The 20,309-nt window shown below is 42.8% G+C and overlaps 1 protein-coding gene across 4 annotated transcripts in view; it reads right to left on the reverse strand.

Moving 5' to 3' along the window:
• Nucleotides 1-15,452, reverse strand: part of LOC309889568 (WD repeat-containing protein 7) — a gene marked incomplete at its 5' end in the record, with an annotated part of 107,744 nt that extends 92,292 nt beyond the window's left edge. Inside the window, 14 exons of one of the 4 annotated variants that reach the window (XM_082782437.1) lie at nt 2-771; nt 2,291-2,505; nt 3,180-3,375; nt 4,576-4,796; nt 4,941-5,189; nt 5,691-5,829; nt 6,878-6,980; nt 7,446-7,591; nt 7,785-7,904; nt 9,502-9,578; nt 11,204-11,378; nt 11,860-11,938; nt 13,987-14,093; nt 15,291-15,452. In XM_082782437.1, coding sequence (XP_082638563.1) covers nt 2-771; nt 2,291-2,505; nt 3,180-3,375; nt 4,576-4,796; nt 4,941-5,189; nt 5,691-5,829; nt 6,878-6,980; nt 7,446-7,591; nt 7,785-7,904; nt 9,502-9,578; nt 11,204-11,378; nt 11,860-11,938; nt 13,987-14,093; nt 15,291-15,449 — 2,756 coding nt within the window. Of the gene's footprint in view, nt 1; nt 772-2,290; nt 2,506-3,179; nt 3,376-4,575; nt 4,797-4,940; nt 5,190-5,690; nt 5,830-6,877; nt 6,981-7,445; nt 7,592-7,784; nt 7,905-9,501; nt 9,579-11,203; nt 11,379-11,859; nt 11,939-13,986; nt 14,094-15,290 lie in introns of those variants that run through there. The other 3 variants (XM_082782438.1, XM_082782436.1, XM_082782435.1) reach the window with 3 other exon arrangements.
• Between the last annotated feature and the right edge of the window lie 4,857 nt (nt 15,453-20,309).

Genomic DNA, 20,309 nt, shown 5'->3' on the forward strand with positions numbered 1-20,309 from the left:
CCTGGTCGGGCCTTTCTTCATGTGGTCTCCAATGAAAGTTGCATTCGTCATGCTCATCAGCGTGTTTGCCAGCGAGATGACAGACAGGAGGTGCTGAGTGGTGACTGCACGCGACACTCCGTACGTCCCCTTTCCCAGTCCTTCTGTAATGGACATCTTCCTTCCCAGCTCCACGCCCTCGTAGGATGGTTTACCTACAGACTGGTTGTAACCGGGGAGCATCAGAGACATGTGGCCACCTCTGGACAGGAGACCAAAGGACACGGAACAGTGCGGCTTAAGCATCCCCAGGCGATCAAGGCAAAGCTCATCTAGAACAGAATTCAAGCCCCAGGCATGAAGACAAGACATAAAAAGCTTTGCTGTATCCATGGTTAGATTATACTCTAATAAAGTTAATGGTTTAGATTTGCTAGAGCGATATTCCGGGTCACCATCTTCTCTTCTCTGCCTTATCGATTCTTCATCCTCATCCTCGTCGTCGAGGAGATGCTCTTTGATATTCTCTTTGATCGTCTCCTTGACCTGCTGGAAGAGGACGGCTGCTCGTTTGCCAGTCAAAAAGGAGCCTCCTTTGTCAGAACCACCAGATGCCTTCTGCAAATTCTCCGGAGAAATGAGTGCACTGTTGGGTCTCGAGGCCTCTTCGGTCAGCAGCTGAATAATCAGGGCCTCCACATCGAAGAAGAGCACGTGTATATCTGGATCTGTTAAGTTAGTCTTTATAGCTTGAACCATCAGGGAGTTATGCGAATATTTAGGTAAGTTCCCCTACAAAAATAAAAGAAAATTAAAGGTATTTCAAAATTTTAACTGGATAACCGTCTTTATACTTCTCTTGGATTTAATTCACAAATTGACGAAGCTCTGTGTGAACAAAGTTTGAAAACTCGCAGGGTATAAAACATAAAAATCATTCTAAAATGCTTCACTGACATAAGATCGGGAATTTCAGAGCTGTGATCAAGTATTGCAGACCTCACATATGTTAATGCTGTAACACTGACACTCAGAGGATTCAGTATGAACACCGGCACACAAGCCTGGGCACTCAGATATTTGGAAAAACAAGGTGACACCATTCCAAAGAATATCCTGTGCAAGGGACCGCTCTTTTCCAAACAGAATAGGATGCAGGAAGGTTATAAATAAATAAATAAATAAATAAATAAATAGAGCTCGAAGCAGATCTCTGCTGCTCTCTGCTGGTCAGAAGCCAGACTGCCAGAATATCAGAAGCCTGCATTTATAAAGAGAAAAACAAAAGAAAGAAACAAGCAAATAAACACACACAAGCTCGTGTTTGCAAACACAAGCAGTTCTTTCAGCACACATTTTTCATAATATGATTACTTCTTCATCAACCTTTAGCTTCTTGGGTTTGCTTCTGCATGCATAATTGTTTTCTCTTAGTGACTGGGCAAAAATTACCCCTGCTAAAGGATTTAATGCGGTCACAAATGAAACTTAACACCAGTCTCATATCTACAGATTTTAATCCCTAGCATAAATAAAGTTGAGATAATAAAAACCTAGATATGACAGCAATCTGAGAACATGAAACTATTTCTTTATTGTCAGGATATTCTTTCTTCTCTCTCTCAATACCTCAATCACCCTCTCACATGCAATACAAAAAATCTTCCTTCAGAGAAGTACCAACGTACACACCTGAACATAGAAACTGTTTGTTCTTAACAGACATCTTGGTATTAATGCATTAAGCACATACTGACATAGAAAATATCACGTTTTGTTTTGTTTTTAATGTTGATCAATATATTTGCAATCTCAAAATGGCAGTAACAGGTTTAAAGAAAGATATTTTAATGTCTTTTGCAAGCCACATCTCTATAGGAAATGCAAAAGAAGCATTACAGTTATAAGAGGTGACCAGCAGGTTCACAGAACCGTGGAACAGCTGAGGCTGAAGTGCTCCAACCCTTTGCAAAAACAGGACCGTGCCCAGGCCAGCTTTCAGCACCTCCAAGGATGGACACTCCAGAGCCTTGCCCCATGCAGCCAGTTCCAGTGCTCTGCTGCCCTTGCAGTAAAGAGAATTCTTATGTTCAGACTGAAATTTCCCATTTCAGTTTGTGCTCCTTGTCTTCCAGGGCTTACCCAAGGGCAGGTAAAGTTAGTTTATGCCTTCCTATTAAAATTTCAGGGTGGTTTGGATAAGATCCTTTCAGTTACAGTGACGAAGACTTGCTATATTTTACTGAATGACATACGAAAATAAATTGCTTGGATACTGCATTAGAAACAGACAAGCTAGAGCAGAACTTACTTTGTCGGATGCCTCAGAAGCTAGCAGGTTAGTGGCAAGAGTCTGCAGTTTTTGATGTGCCACGTTTTTCAGAGCAGCCAGGCTCCGCCGAGTCATGGCCTGCTTCAGGTTGACAGCAGGATGACTGAGGGAGTCCACGGCCGCTGGAACTGCCTCATCACAGGCATTCAGGATTTCTACTGCTGTTATTCCCATCACACACCTGTCCAGTGCACCTTCAAATGTTTTGGGAAGCATTAGTTTAAGCAGGAACAATTCAGAACGTGCAGAACATTTTAAGTACAACAACATGCAAAAATAATTTACACCTCAGGATGCAATGGGTAAAGCTTTAACAGCTATTTTTAGAAATCTAATTTCCAAAGGAATGGATTTTTCCTGAGTTTCCATGAGACTGAAGTCTTAGGGCTCATTCTTACTGTCTTCTAAACAGAGCATTAGCCCCTTTAAAAACAAAAGGAAGGGAAACACAAACCAGACAGACAATAAAACTTATTATTATTCTTCACTTTGCAGATGAAGAAACTATTGGAGATATAAGGTGCTGCATTTCTACACCAAGCTTTCAAGAAAACTGCTGAGGAAGCATGAATGCTAATAAACTAAGAGGACACTACACGTGCAGCTAACATCTTAACTGTTCTCTGTAAAGGTAAGTAGGAAAGATATGGAGGGAGAAAAAGCCAAAGGAAGCTATACTCCTCCAAAAACAAGTGAGTTATTCTAAATAAATGTTTTAGTATTTGATCTACAAATTTGGGGAACATGGGGAGAGCTAGATATCTAAAAAAAATGCGTGAAAAAAATTAACGAGTCTCAGATGCACCTTGCCCAGATTACCAAGTATTATTAAAAATTTTGATCAAACAATGTCTGAACTAAAACTTACCAGTATCCATTTGCCAGACGTACACAGAGCCATCTGAACATCCCACTACCAGGTAGTCATCAGAAGGCCTCCATTTTATTACTTGAATAGGGAAGAGGTGACGGGATGCCAGCATGATGCATTTTTTCTCCCGCAGACTCAGAAGACCTACCGAGTGATCGCTGGCAACAGAGCAAACGCAGTGCTGGACTCTTGCCTTAAAAATGAAAAAATAAATAAAGATTAATCATAAGGCAGGTAAGGTAGGCAGTTCAAGAATCTCTTCTTCACTGGCTGAAGTATAATGATCAACAACCTATTCTATAAGCAAACGCAGGCACATAGATCTATGGCAAAACTTGCTGTTATCACTGGGAACAGATTTTCATTTGCAGAAATTCTCTTGAATTCAACTACCTGCAGGTCAAAAAGAGCAAACAGGTACGAGAACATCCTGCTTTCTGAGCATAACCACGCGATATCGCTACCTCGGCAAAATGTTATGCCCTGAACCAATAACGTCACTTCATGGTCATGGCCAGAAATTTCTCAACCTTTCCAGAAAAAGGAAATTTTCTACCAACATGTTTTTCAAATGTTTAAAATCTGAAGGGGAAGTAATTGTGTAGGGTTCAAAAGAATCATAAAAATAATACTTCACCAGCCAATAAAATACAGACTACTTACTCTTAACCCTGTCACTTTTATTTAATTTTTTTTATGCTAAAGGCCAAAATATTTTAGCTAATACTGATGCATATTTCTTAGTAAAAGAAAAAAGAGACTAGAGGCATTTTGATTTATAATCCAGAATAGGCATGTCCCTGCACATACACTAATAGAAACACTGCTACAGGTGAAGTTATTCAAAGAACTTCAAATAGGTTTCATAGCTTTGCATTTTCTTCTGGCTCTCCTTAGACTTGGATTATATGCTAATACTTCAGTTTAAATTAAAAAATTCACATCTACACATGGTTTAGATTAACATGCTAAGTCACTGATGTTTTCAAAGGTGACATCCAAGGAAGGTTAGTGTCTCAGCAGAGCTAAGCAGTGCAGAGGTACAGGAAACAGGCTCAAGAATTAGAAGTATGAAAATGAGGATTAAAAAAAAAGCAGAACATTAAAGAAAAAGGGAACAAGAAGGGAAAGGAAAAAAAGGAAACAAAAGGCAAGGAAACTGTGTTGAGCAAAAAAAGGAGAACCCATGGTTCTCAAATAAACCTGTGTCATATTACGCATTAAATTATTTCTGTTCATTCAATTTATCAAAAAAAAAAAAAAAAAAACCAAAACAAAAACAAACAACACATTCAAAACCTATGGGCTTATGGGCCAACTGGTGGGGAACAGCTGCCATAGCCTTCATGGGAAGTGTAAGACACGTTATCAGGACATATTAGTTAAAACTTACACTACAGTTTTCTGGTGGAACTAGAAGCTGTGTAATTTCTCCACCATGCACACAGAAGATATGTTTCATCTCTCCAGAAAATATATCCCACATGATGACTGAGAAATCCACACCACCTGAGATCAAATACCTTTGATCATAACGAGAAGAAACCTGATGAGGATACAGTAAGCATGTAATTTTGTTTCGATGGCCTCTGAGAGTCCGGTGAGGTGGCCAGCCTGAGGAATTGGGAAAGGTCGAGGGTACGGGGTGGGGAAGGATGAAAAAGAGAAAAAAAATAATTAATTTTTGATAGAACAATTGATAAATTAGATCGCACACACTGCAATCCAGCTGTGCTTTTCAAAAGCTTATTAGCATACCTCTCCGAAGCATATGCTCTCCTTGCAAAAGCTGAACTATAGCAGTTTGTGTCGCTGGCACAATAACAATGCTTCCGTCCTCCCGACCGCAGACCAAACGCCCGTGTGCTGGGATATACACACTGGCCGTAACTTTAAGTGGTTCATTGAAGTTGGGTATTAAGCTTAGTTGGTCTATAATCCCAGCTGGGCGAGGCGTAAGTTTATCAAAAGCTTCCTGCAGGGATATTGAAGTTGTTGTTTGCAGTCCTGTTTAGAAAAAAAGGAAAAAGAAAAAAGAAAACTATTCATGGACCAAAATAGGAATGCTTTTCTTGGAAGATTTCAAAGTTAAAATACACTGTGCTACAACACCATGTAAAAAATATTGGAGATCGATTCACTGACCTGAGGGAAGCTGCAGCAACACACAGAAACAATACATGGGAGAGAACTGGAAAAGTATATGATTTAAGCAACAAAAGGAAGTTACGTAGGCAGGCAACAATGACCATTGCTGGTGTTTGGAAAAAAAGGCCATTAAAACTTAATACCTGAAAAGTGTTCAGAGTAAATTTAACTTTTTAATATGTGATCAAAATCTTAAGTAACTGCAACTCTTAAAAGAAGCAATGAAAAGAAAAAAAGTACACCAAAAAAAGCTTCCTGGATTTATAGGAAAAGCAGCAGTGCTTTATCCAGCAACAAAAGCTGTAACAAAATAGAGATATCCGTAAAAAGACCTAGCAAGAAGACATAACTGTGTAATACCTTCTGCACTATCTTGTTCAAGATTTTCAGGCATACTCCAAATAGACAGTCTTCCTGAAGAGTCTCCTTGGATTAGCAGCTTATAGGACAGCTCCCTACGTCTGCAGAAGAATCGAGTAACTGGGGGACATATAAGTAACTGGTAAAAAATAAAATAAAATAAAATAAATTAGAACAACTTCAGACATATGCAAACCATGCACGAATCTGAATATTTATTTTTCCCACATAAACTGCTGTACATTTTGAAAGTAGAACAAAAGACGGCTATTCTATGCTTTATCTTTTTTTTTATAGAAGGAAGAATAAATACAGCCATACAAATTAGAAGACACTGTGGTTAATTATGAAAAAGTAACAGTTTTAGGGGGAAAATATGCATATATAATAACTATGTGTTTTATATACATATCTCTCTCTATATATATACATATTCTAAAATTGTTAACATTTCAACTGTAGTGGTAAGCTGGAGATACATTACTCGATGAGGAATGTGGCCATAAGAGAAAAGGAAGTTATAATGTTAACAAATAAACACAGTAGATCAAACCTATACATGTTTAAATGCCCAAATTTGGCAACAGATTAAATGGTTGCGATTAAAAAGGGATCCATACAATAGTCTTACATTAACAGTATTTGTAAATGAGACAACTATTTAAACCTAGTAGTACACATGACTAGGTGCATCGCACAACAGTCCCAAAATGTATTAGTTTATAGCAGATACAGTTCATAAATAACATAAAAACAAGTATAGTTAAATGAGCATTTTAGCCAGAATTGGCTTTTCTTTACTTTGCAAGAATCTAAGCTTGCAAACTCAAAGTTGTGACTCTCAAAGCCCTTGCTCAGTGACTGCCTAATCATCATGCACATCACGACTTGACTTCTGCTCCAGCACTGATGAATGATAAACTGTTAGCTTACAAGAACTGAAGATTCACTTGACCATAGACTAATCTCTGCATTTATTTGAAAACCAACAAGAACCAAAACAAAGAAACAAAATAGCAGGGAAATTACATCTGTTTTTCTTCCAAACGTCTATGTTCTCCAGCTAAAGAGGACATTCTGAAGGTCTACTTAGAAAGAGAAGAAAATGTCATGAAGTATGCATATTTAAACTCTCTCAAGGAGAAATACTGACCATAAACGAAGACCCCGAAGAAACATGTTTTTACCTGTTTATCTGCTCTGTCCAATACGCTGTATAATAAAGGAGGATTTAGATTTTCTACAGCTTTCCCCACATCGCTGCGAAACGAATCACTAGCTGGTAGACAGCTGGGTTTAAGAACGAAAAAAAAGGAATAAAATTTATTGTATGACTACAGTGATCACTCTATCAATAGCTAACTAAATATTGTGCTAGATTCTTAAGCAAAAACAGTATCCAAGCCCTTAAACACTGCATTTTCAGAGTTCAGAGTTTGAGAGTTCAAAACATTTGGCTTCTTGCTAAGGACCAAACCACACCAAACTCAACTATTCCTCTAACAGACCACCAGGTAGATCTGCATACTTCTTTATGCTGTGATGGCACATGAAGGTCACAAAGGATTTCTTGTCTGACTTACGTGAGAATACTGGAGGCTCTATATGATAAAACTGCATCTCCACCCAGAACAAAGAAATGTTTGCATATCACAAACTAAAAGATGTAAAAAGAAAACCATTCAAACCATTCAAAATGTCTCATGCTTTAATCTTAAAAAAAAAAATAAGGAATCGGAGCATTTCATTGAGTACCTGGGTGGTAATTTATATATGAAACTTTGTCCATCTTCTGTCCACACAATGACTTTATCAGCCGACACAAAGTCGCCACCAGTCCAGGTCTGTTCATTTTCACTAGGGAGCGAGCATAAAAGGGAATAATCTCCAGCATCAAAAACCTGAAAAGAAATAGAAAAGTCTATCAGTCATCAACCAATTGCAGATTAAAATGCCCAGGCAGCAGCTAATTGCAGTTTCCACACATACATATTGAAAGGATTTAGGACATCTTGATCTGAATGTCTTACTGGCAATTTAATTACACGAGGTGCTACGGTGAGAATAAGTGAGCTTTTGTTCAGCTTTCCTTACCCTCCAGTACTTGGAGCACACCACCAACAACGACCGCTGGGTAAATGAGCAGAAAGAGATGCTTTGACAGTTCTGACAATAAATAGGTTTTGACTCCTCTTCAAATATCGGTGCGGTATCCTGAAAAAAAATAAACAGGCAAAGTAATTACATTAAATTATCTCCATTTTATTTAAAAAGCCTGCAGACTGTCACAGATATGAGAGTAACGTATCTGTTAAGAAGAGAGCTAAAGAAACGATGAGAAACTGGCTTGTAGAAACAGCCAAAAATGACACCACCAGGAGGCTGTAAGTTTTATTTGGAGAGCACATGTGCACAGCCCCATCGGGTGTGAGTACTGAGCAGCAGGCAGAGAGCTGAACTGCTGAGCACACAAGGCTGTTTCCTTCCTCATGTCAACAAGCTCATGTCCCTCATGTCCCCAGCCACAGACTGGGTTAGAGGTGAAGGTTCAGTCACCGCTGACCACACTTTCCTGAGATCCCGCCTAGCACCAGCAGGCAGCACTGGACCTCATCCCTCCAGCCCTGCACCCTTTGCTGAGCTAGGGCATCAGAGGGGCTACCCCATCGCTGCTGGGCATTGACCACCCTCAGTGCACATGACAGCGTAACTTTTGGTTATGTTGAGGGCAGTTTCTGATAGCCTGTCCGGATGAAAACGCACCCAGCACCTGAAACTGGCAGTCTCTACCCAGGCAAACGTGTATGGAAATCAGGTAACAAGGAAACGCCCAGCTGATTTTTTTTTCCTTGCTCAAACTGACCTTAGAACACGACAGAAAATGTGATGGAAAAGGAACTGTGATTTCTTAAGGTGCCAGATGGCCAACTTCTATGGAAAAACCAAACCCCTGTCACATTTCTTATTCTATTATTCCTCATAAGGAGATCTGCAAGAGCACGTGGCATCCTCTTTTGTCACTTAAGTCTAACAAATTCCCCAGCTGGACAGATTAGTGGTGCCTATTTAGCACCGTCACTCTCAGTGGATTACCTTTCTTCTGGACAGCCAGCTGAAACTAAGCACATTCAGCTCACATTTCATTCTTGCAGGGCTCCCACCACCCCAAACAGACCGTGCTCCTGTTTAGCTACGAGTTTCTTACTTTCATGCCCTTCACTGTACTATGCAGAGTCAACAGGTATTTATCAATATCACGTTCTGACTAATGAGGGCTTACCCTGCAAGGTTTTAATATAAAATTTGTCCCTATCAGTTCTGCATACAGCATAGCATCCGCATCAGTTTGGAAAGCTAAAGGTTACTGAAACAATCTTTTGTTGCTAAATTCACTTTGGATCTCAAAAGCCTGTGAGAGGTACAAGATAATTTCAGGAAAGAACAGGACTTTCAAAGAAGAAAAACTAAAACTGAATAGACCAAAATATTTGCATATTATTAACACAAACCATTAAACGGTAAGAATAAAAAACAGAATTGTAGAAATTAATTGCTGCGTTTATTTTGAAATAAGTTCTGTAGGTATCAAACAAAGAACATCATCTGCATTAGGATTTCTGTTGGTAGTGCTTTGTTTTTAACAAAGCCCATGGTATTCCAGGTAGCTGGAAGACCAGGAAAAAGGATTAACAGATGTTCTCTCTTCATCAGAGCAGGACTTAACGAAAAAAAATCTGGGGGTTAACAGTTGAGGGTGGTACGTCCTTTAAGATTTTTGGGAAATGTCACTAATTCAGAAGCCTTTGCTCACCTGCATGCGACTCACTTCAGAGGTTATTATCCATACTTTCAGGATGCCAGTCACCGAAACTGCTACAACAGTATCCTCTGGGGAGAAAAAAAATAGGCTGATAAATACAAGACTGTCTTCATTTTGGTACACACTTTTGCATATCTGAGTACGTCTGACACGAGGGGTTGTCTCATCACTGTCTCCAAAAGCAAGATGCTTCTCTTGCAGGAGGAAAGCCTCTTGCTTACGCCTAGCTGTTTGCCCACGCCAGCCTGTGAAGCTGCTGAAGCTTAATGGGAAATGTATGCTAGCTGTACGCTGCGCAAGCAGCTTGCCTGGGGGTTCCCCAGCAGTGTCTCTGAAAAATGAATCCATTCCATTCATTAACCACGCACACCAACCCCCCTCAACACAAATCAACCCCCCCACACACAACCCACGCCTATTGCTAGGCACTTTCTAGAAATTCCTGTTTTTCCCAGGCAATTCTGCTGAAGGACAAAAATCCCCAGGCCAAGGGATAACTTCTTGATTACAAAAACACAAACACGATTAAAATGATTACAAAACACAGAGTGAAATTAAATGCAGTAGCAGGGAACTTAAAACCAGAGTTTGCTTCCCGTTGTTCCAGCAACTCAGATGTTGTGGAGACAGCAATTCAGCGTTCCCACAGCAGCCCTTTGGGAACAGTTCACAACTGCTGTCAGCCCTAATTGAAGGTAAGTCTCTTTCCTTCACAATCTTCTTTCTTAGTGTTCCTCGAACTCTCAGAAATCAACAGCTTCACCAACAGAAGAAGCTGAATGAGGCACATCTCCACAGCTGCCAAAAATTTAAAGCTTGGCATCTGAGCACAAACTACCAGCGAAACAGATGTGTGGACAGGTACTGCTTCAAACCACGCTAACTAATCCACTGCTATACATTCTGTCTGCCCACATACTTCTACACTAAATTGCCTGGCATTACTTTTAGAAGTTCCTCTCTCTGCAGTCTTCATTTTTTTTTTTTTATTGTGTACTGTAATCAGCACTTTTCCTAAACACATCTCCTGCAATAATAGCTTTGAAAATGTTATGACAGCACTTCTCGTCAAGCTACTAATCACAAGGAATATTCGCGGTATGTATATATCTTGTCAAAATCACAATTCCCGGCGTGCCAAATGATCTCGATGTATGCCACACATCACATTAGTAATGCAAATGACAGCCTTAGCATCTAGAGTGCTTGCACCTCTTCCTTTAGCCTCGTGCCAGTTTCCAGGCTCTTGCTATCACAGCGTTCTCCAAAACCCTTTTTCAATTCTCAAAGAGAAAACAAGTTATCACTCTAGCGGAATGTGCTTTTATTCCAGAAGAAAAAGGCCTCTTCCTGTAGAAATGCTCCTTGTCCTTCAGATTTCAGCACACGCAGACACTGAAGATAACAGAACTGAATTACTTACCAGGTGAGCCTGGAACCTGTTGTAGCTGATTTCACTACCCAGCTGCTCATTTTAGGTTTTACTCATGAGAAAGCACTAAAATGTATCCCGTGGGAGTTTTAGCTCTGGCTAAAACAGGAATAGAAAGGATACCAAAACCACAACGAGTCTCCTCCCTGCACACTTTCAGGGACTAGATATAACTATGTATGCATTGCTTTTTTGAGAAGTTGAAAATAATATTACCTTACAGGGAGGCAAAGCCATAATAAAAGCAACAAAAATATTTACCTTGTGTTCGATTGGATTTAATGATAGTCATGGAGCTGATCCAATCGGGAGATATCTTTGATACCAAAGAATAAAGAACTTCAAGGCTGGTAGCATCCACAACAAGAATTTCTGGATAATGGCCGTGGCATAACAGTCTCCCTTCGCGCTGAGTCCCGACTGTGAACTGATAGAACTAAACGGGTATTAACACAGCACAGAAGTTACACTCCATGTCAGACATCGACTGCTTCGTTTTTAATCGAGACTGTAATTCCAGAGATACATTCTACTGGCTATATATTAAAAATCGCTCCTGGGCTCTGAGCAGAGCTTTTGCTGAGGCCCCCAGCTGCTGTTATCTGCCTGAGGCAACCCTTGGATGGCTCTGCCAGCTCTGGAGGCGGACAGGAGCCTGTAACAGCCCTGCCTGCTGAGGTCAACCTCCCTCTCCCACCTCCCCCAGCAGTACTTCTCTGTTTTACCCTATTCCTCCATTCTTTCCAGGATATCTAATTATTTTTTCCCCCAAAAGCTGAATTAAAGCACTTATGTCCAGCTCTAGGGCATTTGATGATACTGCATAACTTTCCACACCTCATTTTAGTAACTGATCTGTAGTTATCCCTGCTGCACAACAGAGAGCAGGAGCTCTGAAGCATACCCAGAGCACCAACCTGTATGCCAGTGTGTGTGCAGGCCAGCTTCGTAAACTCTATGCATCTCCCATCATTCACATCCCACAGACACATCTCCCTAAAACACAAAAGACAAATTACAGCCACATCCAAAACATTTCAGTCTTCCAAGGAGTAAAAAATTATTTACACTGGGAGAATCTGAAACATTTATTATTGATTATGTGAGTTGTATTTAGGTAAAGGAAACTCAAAATCTACTTGAGTTGATTCTAGTTGAACCTACACAGCCTGTTCTTCCCTATAAAAACGAAGGGAAATGAGCAAAATGAAAAAATACATCATAAGCAATCAATATATTAAGTAAATGCAAGCATTTAACTGAGAATTTCTCATTTCTCTCCCCACTATTTCAAATAATTAAATACATCTGCTGCATCCCCTAAGGTGTCCAAAGATTAGCTTGCCTTTTCCACATCAGCAAGGAAGAAAAGCATATTACAGAAAAACAGAACTTCATCACATGGCAGTGAACACTGGCGGTTTTTCAGAGGTTCCAGGCTGGCCGGAGCTGGCAGCATCACCTGGTACTCTTCATGAGGTCACGGAACAACCAATTATAAATAGTATCAGTAGATATTTTCCTGACTTGCCTTATAAGAAAATATTACAGATACCGCTATGAATGAATTCAGATTTCAGAGGGGTAAGGAACCATTTCCCACTTTTTACTGTACTTTCCCCCAATATTTTCACTTTCAAAGTTTTAGATTAAAATTTAATCAAAACAGAATCTGTCAGCTGCTGCCTCATCTTTTTTCCCCTTTGCTTTGGATGTATCATTAAACATCGAAAACTTTTTTGGTTTTAAAACCAAAACGAAAAGACTACTTGGTACTGAAATCACTGCAAGGCAGAAACTGTAAGTTTTGACACACTCTATTCACAAAGTCCAGGTTAAAAGGTTGTTTAAATACATCGTTCCCTAACTTTGTCAAATAAACTTATTGAGTTTGTTTGGATACAAACTGACCTCTATCTCTCCAACTGCATTTATATAGGCAGAGGCTAAGAAATTTCTTACTCAGCCACAGTTGATCAAATTAACCTTACCTTCTGGTAACCAGCCCTTAAAAACAAAGCAAATACAAGAACAGACTCCAACACTTCTTTTTCCTTTTATAGCTGGTTTTGCATACCAGCAGTCTGCCATTCAAACCCTAAGTTCCACACATGAATGAAACAGCAACTCTCAGTAACAGATACATGCCCTGTAAGGATCATCTCTGGAAACACTTTCAGGTCAGATATTTTGCCTAATTAAAGACAGCTGAATTAGAAAATTGAGCTTTTCAAAGCAAATGTCGAAAAAGCAAAGCACAAGGGCATACTTCTAAAGAAAATAGAAAATTATACATGCACACCAAATCTAAGTGCTCAAGTTTATACTAGTTTAAGAAGGAGTAGTGTGTGTGTAGTATTACCCTGTGCTGGTAAGGCTCAAGAAGATGCTAAAATCAGTAGTAATGAGATGCTTTGCACTAGGACAAGTGAAAGATGACCCCATCCTATTCAATGCAAGCCCACAGAGGACGGCTACTCATTTGGAACTGAACTGCTCACACTCTTCTTAGAAACTCAAAAGCTGTTCTAGACTCCTGCTGACAAGAGTAATTACTTCAGCTGCCTGAACCTAAACTAGGCTCAAATTATGGCAAGAAAAAAAGAGTCACTCTGTAAGAGGAACAAAACCATGGCCTGCTTCCTAGACACTGCTTGCTGGCGCCTAGGCCTGGGCTGGCACACGGTCAGCCAGAACACGACTGCAGATACACAAGGGTACAGCGCCTGCATCCTCCCTGCTCGCGGGGATTCGGCTGCCCAGGCTCCCAGCCAGCTTTGATAAGGAGCTGCCTGGCCTTGAGGAGCTCTGGGAACAAGCAGGGAGCTTCCACAGTGCTCGCTGCTCAGCCGCCTGGGGAAAAGCTCAGGAGCAGGTGTGGAAACCACTGCAGACATACAAGCAACAGCATCCAGCTGCAGCAGAACTGCTTGATAAAGAGGTTAGAATGCAAAGAAGTAGGTGGAAGCAACGTGAGCTCTCCCCTACCCTCAGCCTCCATTATTTAACAGCCCCACACGGTAATAAATGCCCCGAAAACTCACCCGCTCTCCGACGCACTCACTACGTATTGCTTTTCACTGGAAGCAGAGGCCTTCGATAAACACGTAACTGAGGCTGTGTGGCCAAACAGCAGAGCTCGGGGATTAATCTAGAATCAGGGAAGTAAAATGTGAGGCACCACATAGTTACTGCGAAATAACAAAGGCACTTTACTTAACTTGAATACACATATGCCAGATTTCTCTTTGATATTATATAAACATGTTAACATATGTACACATTTTATTAGCACAGCTGTGGACATCATCTCAAGTTTGCATAGAGTGCTGTTATATTATGTGAAAAGGTAGTTTCTACCTAGCACTGCAATGTCGATTTGTGAAAAAATGCACTTTGCATAGAACTCAGGCCAGCAACAATTTTAGATCACAGACGGACTTTGGCCTGAGTCAAAATAAAAAACGGTGCTGTACTGCAAAAAGTGTTTCTCCCCCCCAGTCAAGCAACTTCACAACCCTCTACATTCATAAATAAGTTTATATACAGTCCATTCACAGATGAAAAATGAAAAAAAAAGTCCTTTGCCTTCTCCTGTTGTTTGTTTTTTTTTAATACATTAGACATAAAGATATTTTCTGGGGGTAACTCAGATATTGAGATTGTTAGGTATCCAACCTAACTTCTGCCTGAAGCATGCTGTATTTTTATGAGAAATGGTTACTTCTCTAATGCATTCTAGGAGTTTCATACTCCTGTATTGAGGCAATTTACCAAATTCTATTCAAAAGAGGCACTTGCAGATTTCAACTCCAGAGCAGCCGCTGCCATGATACCATAGTTCTGTGTATAACTATCAATCAATCATCAATCAATAAACAATCAATCTTTATCTCTGCTACGAGCGTTTTTTCCTCATTCCGTTTTCAAGGAAATCAGCAGTTCTTTTATTCAAAATAGCCTTAAAGAGCTCTCTAAGTACAGCTCTCTGGTCTCTGAAATCAGTTTCTACAACACAATGTGAAGCAGCTATACTTGAAAGCAATGGTAAGTTTAGAGTAGCTCCAGAAAAGGGGAGATAATTATTTTTAAAAGTTACTGCAGGAGCAGCAATGGAGTATGAGAGCAAAAATGCCTCTTTCTGACCTGAAATATTCACTACTGGGGGCATGATGTCACATCCAGGCCTCATCTTATGAAGGGAGGAAGAAAGGAAAAACGAATGGAGTATAACAAGAGCTGAAGAGCAGAATGGATACTGCCCTGTAATACTGAAGACAAAATCATTTTGGGAACAAAGATACACACTTAAAGCACATGGAAAATTAAAAATTATGCAGAGGCTTACCTCTAAATCCAGAGAGAGGTCCCAGAGACATATCTGTCCGTCGTGGCAGCCCGTGACGATCATGGAGACGTCATCCATTAGCAGCAGCGTTGATATGCAGTGGGTGGGAGCCTTCCGCCCCCACAGCACAATGGGCAGCACCAGGCTGTTCCCTGCCATTTTGCTCTCACACCTGCCAAATCAATCAAAATGATCAATAGCACTAGCAGCAGGTACGCCCCCTCTTCACCTGGCACCCAGTTATCCCTTCCCTCCCTGGGGAAGGTGCTCACCTTCACGTAGGGATGGAATAACATACCAAAACTTGAAAAACCCAGGGGAATGGGCTGCTGTTACACCTCACTAGTTTGCTTTCTTACAAAAGAAGATACTTGCCAAAGATACTTTTCAACATTTCAGCATTTCCCAACGTATGTGAATAGTTTTGCCCCAAATCACCCTTTTTACAACATTTTGAAGTAGCACATGCCTCAAGTCCCGGGGCTGCAGCACCCATCGTGGGCCTGACCAGCAGAGTTCCTCATTAGCAAACCCAAGGACCTGTTGTCAAAAATAGGCTCTGCAGCTTCCTCTGGCTCACCGTGCACTTTCTAAACCTACTCCTCTGTCAGAAGAGCCTGTCATGAATTTAATTTATGAAACTGGTGGGATTAAAGTTACCTTCACTCATCATTGGTATGACCCAGGCATCAGGCATGCACAAGACCTATTCCAAGAACGTGGAGTCCAACACAAACTAATGCTGCATCTCATCTACGTAAGCATCAAGTTGAAATTTCTTCAAGAACATAGTTTTACACTAATTTTGACAAATGCTGCCTGCATTTCAAGTGCAACCAATCCCTGCAGCCAGAGGAATGGAACCTGGTAATGCCCATGGAAAAAGCATCACATACTTGTACACTGCATCCAATCTACACTACAGGTATTAAAAGCTACTTTAGAGCTATTAATTAATAAATAAACATAACTACAGACCACCAATCAAGCCCACTCTCTATTATGGCACACTGGAAGCTACCTTGAAATTAGTAGTTGTAAAAGCCGCCCGTAAGCACAGTGTTAATTGTTATGCAATGCCGAATCAATTGTTCCCAGCCTGGGTGCTGACAATATGGAACCGTACAATAATCCTGAAAGATGCAAAGGGTACAGCGCCCTTACTGAAAGGTGCACGGCTGCCTAGCATCACGCAACAGTCAAAAGTAGCAAGCAATGAAGAAGTCACCTAACAGATTTTATCCTTTCCATGCAGACAAACACGAGAGCAAGCACTGCAAACATTACCAGCAGGACACTTTTTACAGGCTTACACGTACCCACATTTCCAAACTTGTAGAGAAGAAAGGAAAAATAATTCTCGGAGCATTTAACACCAACCCCTTGGGGAGAAAGAGCAGAAAGCAAAGCTACCTCTTTCCTTCCAGTTTTTTACTATGGTATCGCAAAGCCTTCAACAGGAACTTCATTTTCAGGAAGCACCAGGGGCTCATTTCTACGGCTGCAGAGCTGGGACCAGGCAGATGAGCAGCTCTCTGGCATCACCCAACGCCAAACACAGCCCGGCAAAAACCCAGCCTCGCTTACGCCTGTCAACGATCAATGCATCTCTTTATTTTACATCAGCAATGACAACCTACAGCAGCGAATAAGCACCGTGCCCATTGACAGACGGTCCCAAAGCACGCAGTGAGGTCCCCAACCATACAAAACCAGAACGATCTCGTGTTATCGTGCATGCCCATAAAAACCTCTGTGAGTTACCTGGCTTCACTTTCAAACTACCTCTGCCAAAGACACAATAAATACAGAGATGTGGGGATATGGGAAACAAGCAATTATTACTTAACTTGGGTTATTGCTTTCTGCCACAATTCACGCTGGGAAACCAACCCCAGTATTCTCCAAACTGGTTGGCGTTTCTGCCTGTCCAGCCTTGGCATCTACTTTTATCCTTCTACGTGACCCCAAAAGACAGGCAGAAAACCCCCCAACCCTCCCTCCATCCGCACGCAAGCTGCTTCTGAAACTTCATTTTACTTGCACCTTCTGCAAGCTTTCCCACAACTTTCAGCCCTAAGGAGCCAGAGCTGTCGCTGAACCTCCTAGGACTTGAGAACTAAGAGAGAGCGTCCATGATAAGGGTTTTACAGAACAAGCAACACCCAAACAGAAGTAATTTAATGGTAGGAAGCTGTACAGCTGGTGAGCGACCTGTCACCCGCGCCCAGCCTCGGCACAAATGAACATCTGCTTTTAAATAAACCCACCCGTGCTGACGTTCAAACAAAGCAACAAGAAGGGGTAAGAATAAACCATTCCTTTCCCTATCGATGTTTACCATGTGTTAATGTCATTTTCCTGTATTTTCAGCGCAATTTGAATTCTGTTCTTATTCAGATTTGTCACCAGCAAGCACAGGGCTGGCTGCCATCCATGACATCAGCACAAACCTTCGAAATGGGTTGCATATTTTCAAGTGAACAGCGATTTGTACGCCTAATATTTAATATATATATATTAAAAAAAAAAAAAAAAAGGGATGCCGAGGTGGGGAGAGGAAAATCCAGTGCTTTACCCAGTTACAGAAATGTTTCCCTGTCGGAACCCAAATATTTACACATTCACACTTCTAAGTAAATAAACAAACCGCTCTGTTATTAAACACAAAGGGTCAGTGACACGTGCTAGTTAAAATCTCGCTTGTTTCAGGTCCGTCAGGAGTGCTCAGCAGCTTTGGGAATTAGTTGGGACTCACTATAAGGGGATCAAATGCAAGTATTTCTGCTCTCTTAACCTAGCAGCAAGCCAACAAGCCCACAGCGCACTGAGGGTGGAAGGCTCCTCGGGAGGTGCTGTGCTCCCAAGCCCTGCACAAGATGGGCCAGCAGCTGCCCAGGACGGCGTCCTGTCCCCGCAGTGCACAACCTCTGGTTATCAACCTCTCCTCCCCAAGGAGGCTTTCGTTTCGCTTCGCTGTCTGCCCAGCAGAGCGCACGGGAACTCCTCGGGACTCGGTGTCAGAGGCTGGCTCCAGCTGAGGTAACTCCCACTGCTCTTCCTCGCCCACTGCTCTTCCTCATCCTCCCGGCCGGTCATCTGTATCATCACGGAGGCCACCACGCTGCTCAGAGCACAATTTCCTCTTTGCAAAGCCATCAGGCAAATCTCAGAGCACTTCTTAAGGGCTAATACTTTTCCAGTAAATGACTCCCTCTTTTTTGGTCCAAGAAATGTTGGATGACACAAAATACCGTAAAAAGATCTGCCTGCTGAGTTTGTCAAGTTTGACACCTAACAAACCATTATTATTCCAGCTCGCATGGGGCAAGCACCGAACATTAAACCTGGGGAGCGACGCCTGAGGTTTATCCCCGCTCAGACACGCATGCACACGCGGATAAACACGCAAGGCAGGACAGCGGCCGGCTAATTAAGCCGTCAGGTGCATTCGCTGTGATCATTAACCGTGCCCACTTCAAGATTAGAAAGAAATAATGCAGCTGCCACGGGGCACCTCGGTGGCGAGGTGCTGAGGGGGGTGACGGGCCCGTGTCACCCCGGTGCCGCCCGCAGTGCGGCAGGCGCCCGCCCCCCTCCCGCCCCCCCTGTGCCCCCCGCTGCCCCTCTGGGGCGCACCGCAGGAACCTAAACTAAAATATTATCACCGCCAGACCCCCCCATGCCCCCAGCTCACAGCCAAACCCAGCGGGACGCACACGGAGCCGCCCCCCCGCGATGCCCGGCCGGGCAGAAGGGCTGGGAAAGGGGCTTTAAAGCACCTCACATGGCGGAGCGGTGCCGGCTCCCCCACTCACCTGCCCTCCCCTGCCCTCCTCTCCTCTCCCCTGCCCGGCGCCGCGGGGGGAGCGGGCCCGGCCCGGCGCGGCTGTCGCAAAGCGGCGCCTGACGGCAGGACACAGGGCGGGGGGGGGCGGGCACCGCGCGGCGCCGCCCCTCAGCACGGCCGGGCCGGCAGGCACTGATAATGAACAAATAAACGGTTATCTCTGCGGCTGAAATAAGAGAGAACGCTTATTTTTATCCAGAAGCAATGAAAAGAGTGAAATCAGCTCGCAAATTGTTTCCCTGTGTGGTGTTTGGGGACGTAGGGTCGGGATGTTCCACGCCCCCAGGTGCCTATAACCGATGGGTAAAGGCAAAGCAGCTCTGAGTTCTGAGTGCTGCTGAGTTAGTAACCAATTTCAGATCAACTGTGGCATATAAACATTTGAAAAAACCCTAATACCGCATATTTTCATTGGAAAAGTAATACTGAGGTCACCGATCTATCTCCATAGAGATATGAAAATCACATCCGCCTGGCAAGCGGGGCCGGGTCTGGAGCAGCGGCCTGCTCACAGCAGGAATTATTTTCAGCTGAGAGAGTGGCGGTTCTCCAGGTGTCCGGTAATAATACATTCCTGAGGGCAATGTTGGTTAAAGTCATGCCACGTTATATCACAACGTTAAACAAGAAAAAATATGTGATTGGTGTATCCCAGCTATTGTAAAAGGCTCAGGAATGCACTTTGAGTAACAGATAATACTAAGCTTTCTTAAGGGACTAATGAAAATGGTGAATGTGTTTATTTTGTGACTTTAAACATGACATTTTTTTTCACCAACACACATGAATGAGATGGCTCAGGCAGACCTCAACGTGTGTAAGTGCCTGATGGGGGTTACAACGTGCGTAAGTGCCCAGCAGCAGGATAAGCACACCAGGCACAACCACGAGGATGGGGAGCAGCAGGTTGCGGTGCCCTCCTGCTCCACACATGCTGGCGGGTGGGTCCCACAGGTGCTGGCACCCATGGGTGCAGCCCCCCGGGGCGGAGGACTGTGTCTGTGCCCCCGGGGCTGTACATCCCGGCTGGGGCACCGGGCTCCCTCAGCTCTGCCCCAAACCAAGATGGCCGCCCCCGCTTCGCGCCTGCCCCAAGCTAAAATGGCGGCGGCCCCTCCCGGCGGGCCGGGCTGGGACGGGGCGTGCCGCGCGTGCGCGGTGCGCGCGGT

The sequence above is a fragment of the Aythya marila genome (genome assembly GCF_965140915.1).
Source record: "Aythya marila genome assembly, chromosome: W".
NCBI lineage: Eukaryota > Metazoa > Chordata > Aves > Anseriformes > Anatidae > Aythya > Aythya marila.